Source organism: Oncorhynchus mykiss, chromosome 7 (genome assembly GCF_013265735.2).
Source record: "Oncorhynchus mykiss isolate Arlee chromosome 7, USDA_OmykA_1.1, whole genome shotgun sequence".
NCBI lineage: Eukaryota > Metazoa > Chordata > Actinopteri > Salmoniformes > Salmonidae > Oncorhynchus > Oncorhynchus mykiss.
The window spans coordinates 77,348,471-77,363,816 of record NC_048571.1 but is presented as its reverse complement, the minus strand read 5'-3'; the positions used below and the strand labels follow the sequence as shown (position 1 = coordinate 77,363,816).

Below are 15,346 nucleotides of genomic sequence, written 5' to 3'. Positions count from 1 at the left end.
AACTCCCTGTGCTTACCGTGGGGAGCGTGTGACTGGTCAGGCACCGTGATGTGCAAGGTGTCTCCAGTGAGCATTCACAGGCCGGTGCGCTCTGTGCTAGCGCCCCTCATTTGCCGGGCGAAAGTGGGCGTCCAGCCAGTCCTGTGAGACCTGTTCCGGCTCCACATACGAAGCCTCCAGTGATAATCCATGGCCCGGAGCCTGTAGTGATGATCCATGGCACCAAGCCTCCAGTGATGATCCATGGCATGGAGCTTGTAGTTATGATCCATGACACGAAGCCTCCAGTGATGATCCATGGCCCGTAGCCTGCAGTGAAAATCCAGGGCAAGGAGCCTCCAGCGACTGTCCCCAGTCCGGAGCCTCCAGCGACGGTCCGCAGTCCGGAGCCTCCAGCGATGGTCCGCAGTCTTCAGCAATGAGCTGCAGTCCAGTGCCTCCAGCGGGGGCTCCCAGTCCAGAGCCACCGGCGACGATCTGCAGTCCGGAGCCTCCAGCGGTGGTTCCCAGTTCAGAGCCTCCGGCGATGATTCGCGGTCCGGTTCCACAGAAGCGGAGGGATCAGCGCAGGGAGCGGGGGCTACGTCCCGAACCAGAGCCGCCACTGAGGGTAGATACCCACCCGGACCCTCCCCTATAGGTTCAGGTTTGCGGCCGGGAGTTTTCACCTTTGGGGGGGTACTGACCACAATCCTCATTCCAGCCCCTTTGGGAGGAAGTACAGAAGTATTTTAACGAATTCACAGCTCAGGTCAACGATCGCAGACATGGGGAGTACTTGTACTTACCTTTTTTGCTATATCAGTTGAGGATTTGCTTGACGCAGTGGAAAAGCGGCTTCCACAAGAAACTAAAATCCCATCAATAGAGTGGATAAGACTGCAGTTTACACCCAAGCATTGCTCTTGTGAGTGGGCCAGTTCTAGCAGCTGCCGACCATGGTTACCACATCAGTAGACTTGTACCATCTATCATGTTGATCCCAGCATCTCCATCTAGTTCATTCTATGATGGGAACGTTCATGTCACTGTCAAGGACAAGGTTTTCCAGCCATCCAGCCACCTTCGACACACAGTTGAAAATCTCAGCATCCTCAGAGGAGAGAACTACAGTGAAGATGTGTCTCTCAACAAGTCAATCTTGATCATTCGATCTGATGGTGGGCCAGACCACAGAACTTATGCCTCTGTTCAAGCATTCCACACACTCCTGTTTGTTCAACTGGATCTTGACATGCTTATCGCTTGTAGAACAGCATCAGGTGACAGCTGGGCCAACTCTGCCAAGATAATTAATTCCCTTCTAAACTTGGGGTTTCAGGGAACAGCCCTGGCTAGTTAGAAGATGGAAGAATCAAATGAGAAGCGTGTGAAGAAGTGAGGCACAATGACAAGCCTACATGAAGCAGCCACCAAACAACCAGATATGAAAGAGGCTTTTGAAAAGCGTATGCATCCTGTTGCAGCTCTTGTGATTGGTCGGTTTGAGTGCCTGGAAAGGAACACACATAGAAGTACATCAGCCCACAACACAGGAAGAAATTGCCAATATTTCACAACAATTCAACATCATTGATACAAAAGTTGACATGATGCATGACCTCAGCAGAAAAGGCCTTGACAAGGAACAGTACAAGCAATTCCAGGACATACATTTCAAAATGTCACTATACATGGTACAGATCAATAAATGTGAGGGAGAAGATCCATGCTGGTACTGCTTAATGAATCCTTCATGCTTGCCAGAAGAACAGTTTAAGAAATTAAGGTTTGTGCCCGATCAAACATTGACTTCAGACAGACGTGAGTACCAGACATTTGATTATCTGTACAGCTTGGACACCACTGACAAGGATAGGCCTTCTCTGACGAGAAATATAGAACATGTAAAAAGGAGTGCTGCCATGATCAGTGCAAAGGTGAAAGCCACCATCAACTGTGTTGAATGTGAGAAACCAAGGTGCTTGTATGCCAAAATAAAGCTGTTTAAAGAAGAACAGAAAGCAGTCCCAACGCATTCACATTCTGAGCACACACCTTTGAGGGGCCTCTGTGTTGAGGGTCAGCGAAGTGGAGGTATTGTTTACTAACTTCACCACCTGGAGCGGCCCGTCAGGAAGTCCAGGACCCAGTTGCACAGGGCGGGGCTAATACCCAAGGCCCCAGTTGCACAGGGCGGGGCTAATACCCAAGGCCCCGAGCTTAATGATGAGCTTGGAGGGTACTAGGGTGTTGAAGGCTGAGCTATAGTCAATGAACAGCATTCTTACATAGGTATTCCTCTTGTCCAGATGTGATTGGGCAGTGTGCAGTGCAATGGCGATTGCATCTTCTGTGGATTTATTTGGCCGGTATGCAAATTGAAGTTGGTCTAAGGTGTCAGGTAAGGCAGAAGTGATATGATCCTTAACTAGCCTCTCAAAGCACTTCATGATGATAGAAGTGAGTGCTACGGGGCGAAAGTCATTTAGTTCAGTTACGTTTGCTTTCTTTGGTACAGGAACAATGGTGGGCATCTTGAAGCAAGTGGGGCAGCAGACTGGGATAGGGAGAGATTGAATATGTCCTTAAACACTCCAGCCAACTGGTCTGTGCAAACTCTGAGGACGAGGCTAGGGATGGCGTTTGGGCCGGCAACCTTGCGTGGGTTAACACGTTTAAATGTCTTACTCACGTCGACCGTGGAGAACGAGAGCCGACAGTCTTTGGGAGCGGGCCGCCTCGGTGGCACTGTGTTATCCTCAAAGCGAGCAAGGAAGGTGTTTAGCTTGTCCGGGAGCAAGACGTCGGTGTCCACGACGTGGCTGGTTTTCCCTTTGTAATCTGTGATTGTCTGTAGACCCTGCCATATACGTCTCGTGCCTGAGTCGTTGAATTGAGACTCCACATTGTCTCTGTACTGACATCTTATGGAGGGAATAACTACACTGTTTGTATTCAACCATATTCCCAGTCACCTAGCCATGGTTAAATGCAGTGGGTCGCGCTTTCAGTTTTGTGCAAATGCTGCCATCTATCCACGGTTTCTGGGTAGTCACAGTGGGAACAACATCCGCTATACACTTCCTGATGAACTTAGTCACCGTGTCAGTGTATACGTCGATGTTATTCCCAGAGGCTACCTGGAACATATCCCAGTCCGCGGGATCAAAACAATCTTGAAGCATGGATTTCGATTGGTCAGACCAGCTTTGAATAGACCTTAGCACGGGTACTTCCTGTTTGAGTTTCTGCCTATAGGAAGGGATGAGCAAAATGGAGTCATGATCTGATTTGTCAAAGGGAGGGGGGGAGGGCCTTGTGGAAGTTGGAGAAGCGGTGGTCGAGTATTTTAGCAGCACGAGTTCTACAGTCAATGTGTTGATATAACTTCGGTTGCGTTTTCCTCAAATTTGCTTTGTTAAAATCCCCAGCTACAATAAAATGCGGCCTCAGTATATGTGGTTTCCAGTTTGCACAAAGTCCAGTGTAGTTCCTTCATGGCCGTCGTGGTATCGGCTTGAGGGGGAATATACACGGCTGTGACTACAACCGAAGAGAATTCTCTTGGGAGGTAATATGGTCGGCATTTGATTGTGAGGTACTCTAGGTTGGGTGAACAAAAGGACTTCAGTTTCTGTACGTTACCACAATCACACCATGAGTATTTAATCATGAAACATGCACCTCGCCTTTCTTCTTCCTGGAGAGTTCTTTATTCCTGTCTGCGCAATGTACTAAGAACCCAGCTGGCTGTATGGACGGGGAAGGTCTATCCGGAGAGAGCCATGATTCCGTGAAACAGAGTATGTTACTGTCCCTGATGTCGCTCTGGAAGGAGATCCTCGCCCTGAGCATATCTACTTTATTGTCCAGAGACTGAACATTAGCAAGTAATATACTCAGAAGCGGTGGATGGTGTGCATGTCTCCTGAGTCGGACTAGAAGTCCACTCCGAATACCTCTTCTCCGCCGCCGGCATCTTGGAGCAGCCTCTGGGTTCAATTAAATTGCCCTGGGGGGTACGAACAAAGGATCGAATTCAGGAAAGTAGTATTCCTGATCGTAATGCTGGTGAGTTATCACCGCTTTGATATCTAAAAGTTATTTCCGGCTGCATTTAATAACACAAAAACAATTCTGGGCTAATAATGTAAGAAAGAACACGCAAAAATGTTTGAGCATAGAGTGAGATTATATTGGAGTGAAGTAGGGAATGTTACTTTTTTTTTTTAAATTATGTTTAAAAATGTATGAATTCCAGAAAGTCAGAACAGCCAGAAGGAGGCATCCTGTCAAGGCAGGCATCCTGTGAAAGCAAACATCCTGTCTAGGCGAGGAAAGGTGGGTGCTGAGAAAGCACATTCTGAGCGATGGCTGCATAAGGTGTTAACCACTGAATGCATCATCGAAGCAGGTGTTAGCCTCAATGAGTTAGCAGAAAGAGAAATGGAGGGTTTAAAAGAGCCATGAATTTTTGGAGAGGTAAAACTCTTTGAGCTTGCTAGAAGAACCTGTCAAATGCTGGAAGATTTTTCTATAGCTTTTTAAGAATTAAATGACACATATTTTGTTACATTACAGTCTTATTCTAAAATGGATTAAATACAATCAATTCCTCAAATCTACACGCAATATCCCATAATGATACCCCATAAATAACCTATTTACATAAGTATTCAGGCACTTTGCTATGAGATTCGAAATTGAGCTCAGGTGCATCCTGTTTCCATTGAACATCCTTGAGATGTTTCTACAACTTGATTGGAGTCTACCTATGGTAAATTCAATTGATTGGACATGATTTGGAAAGGCAAACAGCAGTCTAAATAATATGTGGTCCATATATGGTCCCACACTTGACAGTGCATGTCAGAGCAAAAACCAAGCCATTGGATCAAAATAATTGTCCGAAGAGCTCCGAGACAGGATTGTATCGAGTCACAGATCTGGGGAAGGGTATCAAAACGTTTCTGCAGCATTGAAGGTCCCCAAGAACACAGTGATCTCCATCATTCCTAAATGGAAGAAGTTTGGACCACCAAGACTCTTCCTAGAGCTGGCCGCCCATCCAAACTGAGCAATTGGGGGAGAAGGACCTTGGTCAGGGAGGTGACCAAGAACCCAATGTTCACTCTGCCAGAGCTCTAGAGTTCCTCTGTGGAGATAGAAAAACCTTCCAGAAGGAAAACCATCTTTGCAACACTCCACCAATCAGGCCTTTATGGTAGAGCGGCCAGACGGAAGCCACTCCTCAGTAAAAGGCACATGACAGCCTGCTTGGAGTTTGCCAAAAGGCACCTCATGACTCTCAGACCATGAAAAACAAGATTCTCTGGTCGGATGAAACCAAGATTGAACTCTTTGGCCTGAATACCAAGCGTCACATCTGGAGGAAACCTGGCACCATCCCTACGGTAAAGCATGGTGGTGACAGAATTATGCTGTGGGGATGTTTTTCAGAAGCAGGGAATGGGAGACTAATCAAGATCGAGGGAAAGATGAACAGAGCACAGTACAGAGAGATCCTTGGTGAAAACCTGCTCCAGAGTTCTCAGGACTTCAGACTGGGGTGAAGGTTCACCTTCCAACAGGACTACGACCCGAAGCGCACAGCCAAGTCTTTGAATGTCCTTGAGTGGCCCAGCCAGAGCCCGGACATGAACCTGATCAAACATCTCTGGAGAGACCTGAAAAAAGCTGTGCAGCAATGCTCCGCATCCAACCTGACAGAGGTTGAGAGGATCTGCGGAGAAGAATGGGAGAAACTCCACAGATACAGGTGTGCCAAGCTTGTAGTGTCATACCCAAGAAGATTTGAGGCTGTAATCACTGCCATAGTTGCTTCAACAAAGTACTGAGTAACGGGTCTGAATACTTTTTCAATGGGAAAAGTGGGCCATTTTGAGTCTGTAATCGAACCCACAAATGCTGATGCTCCAGATACTCAACTAGTCTAAAGAAGGCCAGTTTTATTACTTCTTTAAACAGCACAACAGTTTTCAGCTGTGCTAACATAATTGCAAAGGGTTTTCTAATGATCAACTAGCCTTTTAAAATTATAAACTTGGATTAGCTAACACAACATGCCATTGGAACACAGGAGTGATGGTTGCTGATAATGGGCCTCTATACACCTATGTACAGTGCCTTGCGAAAGTATTCGGCCCCCTTGAACTTTGCGACCTTTTGCCACATTTCAGGCTTCAAACATAAAGATATAAAACTGTATTTTTTTGTGAAGAATCAACAACAAGTGGGACACAATCATGAAGTGGAACGACATTTATTGGATATTTCAAACTTTTTTAACAAATCAAAAACTGAAAAATTGGGCGTGCAAAATTATTCAGCCCCTTTACTTTCAGTGCAGCAAACTCTCTCCAGAAGTTCAGTGAGGATCTCTGAATGATCCAATGTTGGCCTAAATGACTAATGATGATAAATACAATCCACCTGTGTGTAATCAAGTCTCCGTATAAATGCACCTGCACTGTGATAGTCTCAGAGGTCCGTTAAAAGCGCAGAGAGCATCATGAAGAACAAGGAACACACCAGGCAGGTCCGAGATACTGTTGTGAAGAAGTTTAAAGCCGGATTTGGATACAAAAAGATTTCCCAAGCTTTAAACATCCCAAGGAGCACTGTGCAAGCGATAATATTGAAATGGAAGGAGTATCAGACCACTGCAAATCTACCAAGACCTGGCCGTCCCTCTAAACTTTCAGCTCATTCAAGGAGAAGACTGATCAGAGATGCAGCCAAGAGGCCCATGATCACTCTGGATGAACTGCAGAGATCTACAGCTGAGGTGGGAGACTCTGTCCATAGGACAACAATCAGTCGTATATTGCACAAATCTGGCCTTTATGGAAGAGTGGCAAGAAGAAAGCCATTTCTTAAAGATATCCATATAAAGTGTTGTTTAATGTTTGCCACAAGCCACCTGGGAGACACACCAAACATGTGGAAGAAGGTGCTCTGGTCAGATGAAACCAAAATTGAACTTTTTGGCAACAATGCAAAACGTTATGTTTGGCGTAAAAGCAACACAGCTGAACACACCATCCCCACTGTCAAACATGGTGGTGGCAGCATCGTGGTTTGGGCCTGCTTTTCTTCAGCAGGGACAGGGAAGATGGTTAAAATTGATGGGAAGATGGATGGAGCCAAATACAGGACCATTCTGGAAGAAAACCTGATGGAGTCTGCAAAAGACCTGAGACTGGGACGGAGATTTGTCTTCCAACAAGACAATGATCCAAAACATAAAGCAAAATCTACAATGGAATGGTTCAAAAAGAAACATATCCAGGTGTTAGAATGGCCAAGTCAAAGTCCAGACCTGAATCCAATCGAGAATCTGTGGAAAGAACTGAAAACTGCTGTTCACAAATGCTCTCCATCCAACCTCACTGAGCTCGAGCTGTTTTGCAAGGAGGAATGGGAAGAAATGTCAGTCTCTCGATGTGCAAAACTGATAGAGACATACCCGAAGCGACTTACAGCTGTAATCGCAGCAAAAGGTGGCGCTACAAAGTATTAACTTAAGGGGGCTGAATAATTTTGCACGCCCAATTTTTCAGTTTTTGATTTGTTAAAAAAGTTTGAAATATCCAATAAATGTCGTTCCACTTCATGATTGTGTCCCACTTGTTGTTGATTCTTCACAAAAAAATACAGTTTTATATCTTTATGTTTGAAGCCTGAAATGTGGCAAAAGGTCGCAAAGTTCAAGGGGTCCGAATACTTTCGCAAGGCACTGTAGATATTCCATTAAAAATCTACACTGTATTTCTCATCAATTTGATGTTATTTTAATGGACAAAATGTTTTGCTTTTCTTTCAGTAACAAGGACATTTCTAAGTGACCCCAAACTTTTGAATGGTAGTGTATTTTTGTTATTGTACTCAGTTAATATCACCTCATTGATGGAAGTGTGCTGAAGTAGCTCAGCTGAGTTTTTAGATGCCATCTAAGTGACTTTATACAGTTGTAGAACTTGGTAAGACGTTTTTTCTTGTTATTAAATATTGTGCTTCTCATAAAATTATAAAAGACAAAAAATATTTTATTGGCACACCCCGATAAGGGTTTAGTTAAGGGCACTGAAGGGGTCTATCAATTAAATTTACTGTTGATGTTTGCCTGTCATTGATTGGTGATATTGATTTGTGATTGATTGATTGATTGATTGAACTTGGATTTTTTATTGTTTCTGGAATTTTGAATAAACCTGCTTTATTGTTCTGTCACCATGTGCATGTCGATTTACTCTTGGTTTCTGAAATAGACCTGATTAATTGAGTATTTTTTTGCATCTGGTTAATTAGCCTGTTGGGGGCCCGAGTGGCTGGTATAAAGGAACCTAACCTGAGACCCAACTATAGGTACTGAGTGCATTGGTAGGAGTCGTAAGGAGGGGTGTCTCTGGGCTAAAGCCAACCCAGAGGAGGGCGACCCGCTCATAGTGTGCTGAAGAGGAAGCTCTGGCCAGGACGATCCTGAGAAGGTGCCGAGTTTATAGGTTCAGGGTGAAGCACTTAAAATAAGGGTTGTGTTTCATGTAGGCTTACCCTGGCGTGACGTTTTGATAGCAATGTAAATCTCTTGGAAAATGTGACTTATCAACATATTCGGCTATATTTACTTTCAGATTCGAAAATGCTAATTAGCATCAAAGTAGATATCATGCAAGACTACAAATCCCTGCAAGCTCCTGCACGTTCTCTCCGGCTGACACCTTTGTTAACAGGTATCAATGTCAATTTAAACCTTGCACAAGACATTTCACAGAATTGACCATTTAAATGTAAATGTAGCTAATTTATTCATTACTAAAATTAGCTAACATTAGATAGTTAATCCAGAGATTCTTACCGTTGCCTCGATTCGTCAATCTTGCCCAGATTATTATGGTATTTGGGGGCTCAGTCTAAGTGGTGCAGCAGTCTAAGGCACTGCATCTCAGTGCTAGAGGCGTCACTACAGACCCTGGTTTGATTCCAGGCTGTATCACAACCGGCTGTGATTGGGAGTCCCATAAGGCGGCGCACAATTGTCCCAGCGTCGTTTGGCCGGGGTAGGCAGTCAATGTAAATAATAATTTGTTTTTAACTGATTTGCCTAGTTAAATAAAGGTTAAATACAAATTGGTAGTTCTTTATGATAGCCACATTAGCAGCTAATTAGCATTTCATTTTTCGGGGGTCAATACAGGTGAATATATTGACCAGGGTAAGCCTACACAAAACACAGCCCTTATTTTAAGTGTTTCTAAAATCCGCTACTGGAAAAATGAATGGTGGAAAAACGATAGGAACCATTTTCTTGTTTGACTGCTAAGTTTTATGGGTATTATTACTCATAATGTGGTACTTTATAATAGCATTTCCCAAACAAAAAAAGAGTGTGGTATATGTGGTAAAAACTACAAACGTGTAACTTTTTGCTGCGTACGTCCTAAAGCCACACGCATTATGGCCAATACTGGTCAGTTGCTATTTAATTTGCCACAAGACAACAAGTCCCACAATGCATTGCTTTCGTGCCTTCATACATTCAGGTGGCCACCGTGTTTACTAAAATGAGACTAGATAAAATACGATACCGCTGTCAAAGTAAATATAGCATGATGTCATGTTGTTGAGATAGCTAGCGTGCCCTTGATCTCCTTTTGCGATTTGTGAGTTGCTGAAATTGTCCGCTAGCAAATATCGGTTTATACTCGTCAGCGGCATTAACGAGATATACAGCTATAAAAGTTAGCATTAGCAAGCTACTGTAGTTAGCCAAGTATTTATGCCTTGATTGGCGCATTAGTTATATTTTACTTTAGTGTTTGGTGTCAAGTCAGCTAGCTAGTATCGATTACGAACTAGTAACGTTAGCTAACTTGCTTGCTTCAAACCACAGGTAACGTTAGCTAGCTAAACAGCTAGTCAGGTAACAGTTAGCTAATTCGACTTGCTAACTCTGGCTAGCCTCACAGCTGGATCTTTCCACGATGTGAGTTGGTGCTCGCCTTGCGCCTAAGCTAGTGTTTGTTTACAATCCTAAGATGTACACCTTATTATCTGGTCTGTACAAATACGTGTTCCAGAAGGACGAATACTGCATCTTGATCCTAGGACTGGACAATGCAGGAAAAACGGTTAGTCTTTTAGTTAGAAGAGCAGGTTGATATTACTGTTTATTGTTTGTCTCTTTGTTGGAGAAAGTGCTGCTGCTTGTTTGATTAGGCATGTCTTTCCTACACACACAGACCTTTCTGGAACAGACTAAGACCAAGTTCAGTAAGAACTACAAGGGAATGAATTTGTCCAAAATCACCACTACAGTTGGGCTTAACAGTAAGTAGCCAACCAGCAAGACCGACATTGTTGTGTTGCATTCAATTGTAGTACATTGCTTTCCATGAGTTCATGCCATTGTAATATGTTCTGCTACTCTCTCCTCACAAGTCGGCACAATTGATGTGGGCAAGGCTCGTCTAATGTTCTGGGACCTTGGTGGTCAAGAGGAGCTTCAGTCGCTGTGGGACAAAGTGAACACCAATATCAAATTACACACACTCAAAATAAATTATATCTAGCATGATGTAATATGCCTCATTATCTGTCAACTGATTACATTGATTTGAGGTTGATTGCTGGAACATGGCTTTGTTAACTTTGAATTCACAGTACTATGCTGAGTCCCACGGAGTGATCTATGTGATAGACTCCACCGATGAGGAGCGCCTATCAGAATCAAAAGAGGCCTTTGGTGAGTTTCTCACTAGGTTGTCCAAGGCATTTGGTGAAGAATGTCAACAAGGCTTATGGACTTATCTTTGTCATGGGCTACAGTCCGATTCACTTCCTGAAGTGTACACTTGTTCACTCCATATCATAGCTGTCAAAGGAATGGACTGGTGTGAGAATATGGTAGAAACTCCTTAGGCACTGCTTACACCAATCAAATGACTTTAAAGGGATAGTTCACTCAAACTGTCTATTAGTATTTTGTCCATTAGTTTACTCTTAATACAATCCCAATGCAATGACCTTTTCAAGATACAGCACTTTCAGTACAGAGTAGACACTGTTGAGAGGCTGTCAGCAGATCCACTCATAAGAGAAGGGTAGAGAATTTAACCTTAGCTTGGACTGACAGTTCTGTTTTCTTTTTCCAGAGAAAATGATCAGCAGTGAGGTTTTGGAAGGTGTGCCTCTCCTGGTGCTCGCCAACAAGCAGGATGTGGAGGTATTACAGTCCTGTCTGGTTGTTTTGAAATCACGAGTAGCCCTGTCTAAACTGACCACGTCTTGTATAAACAAAATATGAAGAGGCCTGTTAAAGAAATTGTTTTGCCCCTATGATCCATCGCTCATGCACACCTTGGTAGATGACAAAAACAGTGTTTAACATACTATATGTTGCCAAGCTCAGCATAATGCATCATTTTTTTAACTCTTTGAAATTCAGCCTGACAGTTAGACGCAAGCCAGCAACAGGAGAGTTAACAGTTTGAAACCCGGGTCTGACAGGAAAAATCTGTGGGGAAGTGAGCCGGCAACCAGAGGGTTGCTGGTTTCAAATCCTAGATGCCATTTGCCTGCTGTTGTACCCTAGAGCATGGCACTTAATCCCCCACTACAACAGCTCCCCGGGCGCCCAGTATGGCAGCCCCCTGCACCTCTCCAAAAACCTATATGTGTATGTATGCTTGTCTTTCAGAGGGGTTGGATTAGAAGTGGAAGTCATATTTCGTCTGGACTGTGTGTTTTTCAGAGGGGTTGGATTAGAAGTGGAAGTCATATTTCAGCTGGACTGTGTGTCTTTCAGAGGGGTTGGATTAGAAGTGGAAGTCATATTTCGGCTGGACTGTGTGTCTTTCAGAGGGGTTGGATTAGAAGTGGAAGTCATATTTCAGCTGGACTGTGTGTCTTTCAGAGGGGTTGGATTAGAAGTGGAAGTCATATTTCGGCTGGACTGTGTGTCTTTCAAAGGGGTTGGATTAGAAGTGGAAGTCATATTTCAGCTGGACTGTTTGTTTTTCAGAGGGGTTGGATTAGAAGTGGAAGTCATATTTCGTCTGGACTGTGTCTTTCAGAGGGGTTGGATTAGAAGTGGAAGTCATATTTCGGCTGGACTGTGTGTCTTTCAGAGGGGTTGGATTAGAAGTGGAAGTCATATTTCGTCTGGACTGTGTGTTTTTCAGAGGGGTTGGATTAGAAGTGGAAGTCATATTTCGTCTGGACTGTGTCTTTCAGAGGGGTTGGATTAGAAGTGGAAGTCATATTTCGTCTGGACTGTGTGTTTTTCAGAGGGGTTGGATTAGAAGTGGAAGTCATATTTCGTCTGGACTGTGTGTCTTTCAGAGGGGTTGGATTAGAAGTGGAAGTCATATTTCGTCTGGACTGTGTGTCTTTCAGAGGGGTTGGGGTAGAAGTGGAAGTCATATTTCGGCTGGACTGTGTGTCTTTCAGAGGGGTTGGATTAGAAGTGGAAGTCATATTTAGACGCAAGCCAGCAACAGGAGAGTTAACAGTTTGAAACCCGGGTCTGACAGGAAAAATCTGTGGGGAAGTGAGCCGGCAACCAGAGGGTTGCTGGTTTCAAATCCTAGATGCCATTTGCCTGCTGTTGTACCCTAGAGCATGGCACTTAATCCCCCACTACAACAGCTCCCCGGGCGCCCAGTATGGCAGCCCCCTGCACCTCTCCAAAAACCTATATGTGTATGTATGCTTGTCTTTCAGAGGGGTTGGATTAGAAGTGGAAGTCATATTTCAGCTGGACTGTGTGTCTTTCAGAGGGGTTGGATTAGAAGTGGAAGTCATATTTCGGCTGGACTGTGTGTCTTTCAGAAGGGTTGGATTAGAAGTGGAAGTCATATTTCGGCTGGACTGTGTGTCTTTCAGAGGGGTTGGATTAGAAGTGGAAGTCATATTTCAGCTGGACTGTGTGTCTTTGACCAATAAAGTGATCTTAATCTAAATCCATGTGATTAGGGTACAGATGGGTGAATTCTCTCTTAGAAGATCCTCTAGGATTGTATTCATTTAGGCTTATGTTTTTGTTTCTCCCCTAGAACTGCATGTCTGTGCCAGACATCAAAACTGCTTTTAGCGACTGTGCTCCAAAGATTGGGAAAAGAGATTGCCTGGTGCAGCCTTGCACAGCCCTAACAGGGTAAGAACAGAGTCCGCATTACTCTGTTGTATATTGGGTCTGATTTGAGAACTCCATTAGGTGTGTGTTTCCGGCCGTAGGAGTGGTTAAGTTACTTTCTGAATGTAATCCGTTAGTTACAAGTTACCTGTCCAAAATTGTAATCAGTAATGTAATTTTGGATAACCCAAACTCCGTATCATCATTGTATTACTTTGAGTTATTTCTGGATTACTTTCCCCTTAAGAGGCATTAGAAGACAGAAAGCATCCCCACAAACATCCTTTCAGAGTTTAAAAGTACTCCAAGAAGTCATCTAGTTTTTCATATCTGTAATCTGATTACAATATTTTAGCTGGTAACGTAACTGATTAATTCGTTTAAAAAAATAATCAGATTACATGTAAATCGGTTTCTGTCTCTGTGCACAAATTAACTGTATATCATCATGGCTCAAAGAACAGCTGTACTCTTGCTGATAATGAATTATTTCTCAGATGGGGTTAATGAAGGCATTAATTCTCTCTTAGGCAGGGGGTTAACGAAGGCATTGAGTGGATGGTGAAGTGCGTCATCAGAAACATTCACCGGACACCGAGACAGAAGGACATCACATAGAACAAGCCATGACCTTCCCAACTCCAGAGCTCCCACAACCAGGAGGTATTCATTTGCCACCAAATGGTAGAAAACAGACTGAAACAAGGAGGGACTATATGGACTTACTGTCTAATATGAACCGTTTTCGATTGAAATGCAACCTTAATGAATACGAACGACCCAGGTGTCCCTTTTACTACAATGTGACTTCCAGAAACCGTGATGAACCCTACCCTCTAGCCCCGGCTCCATGTCCTCTTATTTGGGTGCTCTGAACTAATTTAGTTTTCAGATGCAGCTTAGCGTCAAGGGGATACAATTGGGGAAACAATTGATTATTGTGTATTATTTGGTTATGTACCTTGAGGTGTAAAGCTTTTGAAGGCTTTTTCCTTTTGGCCTCAGCTAATGTGTGTCTTTCTGATCAAACTATTATAGTGTCATCGTGTCGTTAGTTTCTCCCTGGCTCTTAAGTACCTCCCTTCGGTAATATAATTCCAGGACCTCTATTCATAAAGCATCTCTGAATAGGAGTACTGATCTAGGATCAGTTTAGCCTTTTAGATCATAAAGAATCAGATTTATATGGATTATATTACTCTCAACCCAATTAGGCTTAGTAGTCTCATTTAACGGTCAAGAGGATGAAACATGACAACTTTATGATTCATATTATGCAACGACACTACATGTAATGGAATTGTACATTGTAACAGAGGGTCAACGATATATTCATAGACGGGAAATACTAGTTTTCGAGTTTGCAATGCCGTGTGTGGTGTTTGTGTATGGTTGAGTACCAAATGGCACCCCATAGTGCTCTGGTCAATAGTAGTGCACTGTATAGGGAATAGGATGCCATTTGGGACACGCCCTCTCTTTTTACTCGGTCAGTCTAACCTTGGTGACATATGTAAAGTAATGCCGATGATCAGGCGGAAAACTTATTTTAATTACAGTATGAAGAAGATTATGTAATAAACATTTCAGAACAGTTAACTGTAGTTTGACTTGACCTTTGGTTCTTAGATTTCCATTGGTGTGATGAATCATGTATAGAATGTCAGCATTTAAAAAATTTTATTTTTTAAGGAGATCGGAAATTCCGGTTCCTTTATTATATTCTATCTGAGACAGACCACTAGGAAGGTAGAGTGGGATACACATGAAGAGGGGAAAACCGACATGATGGGATTCAAAGCCTAGTCACCAGGGTAATGGTAATACTTTATCAGTTGAAGTTAGTTGATTTTTCATCAGAATGTTCTTACTCACCTGCATGTAATACCCACTGGAAAATGTATTAAGTTATTACGCTATTGAGAAAAAGGTATTACTTTCTGTTCATGTTCAACATGTTTATTATGCTATCTGGTGATTTATTACATAAAATAAGAAAACTTATTTTATTAGGGCAAGTTATGCAGTGTTACTGCGATATCCGTTGTTCCAGGGTGTAAACTTGTTTGAATACATTTGACCACCAATCTCTTATTATAGACCTTACTTATACAAATGCTTGCATTCCTAAATATTGGACTGAGGTAGTGGTGGTCTCCCATCGCTTTATTCAAACATATTGCTTCCACTTCACAAGTTCCCTGGATT

At 43.3% G+C, this 15,346-nt stretch overlaps 1 protein-coding gene across 4 annotated transcripts; it reads left to right on the top strand.

Annotated features, from left to right (window-relative positions):
* The first annotated feature begins 8,355 nt into the window (after positions 1-8,355).
* Positions 8,356-14,739, top strand: LOC110528536 (ADP-ribosylation factor-related protein 1). Of its 4 annotated transcripts, XM_036984109.1 has the most exons (8): positions 8,408-8,492; positions 8,637-8,735; positions 10,245-10,332; positions 10,444-10,526; positions 10,666-10,747; positions 11,157-11,227; positions 13,059-13,159; positions 13,669-14,739. In XM_036984109.1, the coding sequence occupies exons 3-8, from the start codon at positions 10,293-10,295 to the stop codon at positions 13,754-13,756; spliced, it is 465 nt and encodes a 154-aa protein (XP_036840004.1). In that variant the 5' UTR covers positions 8,408-8,492; positions 8,637-8,735; positions 10,245-10,292; the 3' UTR covers positions 13,757-14,739. The 4 variants fall into 4 exon arrangements, with proteins under 4 accessions (XP_036840003.1, XP_036840004.1, XP_036840005.1 ...); XM_036984108.1 differs by lacking the exon at positions 8,637-8,735 and having other exon boundaries at positions 8,356-8,492; XM_021610649.2 differs by lacking the exons at positions 8,408-8,492; positions 8,637-8,735 and adding an exon at positions 9,503-10,133.
* The last annotated feature ends 607 nt before the right edge of the window (positions 14,740-15,346 follow it).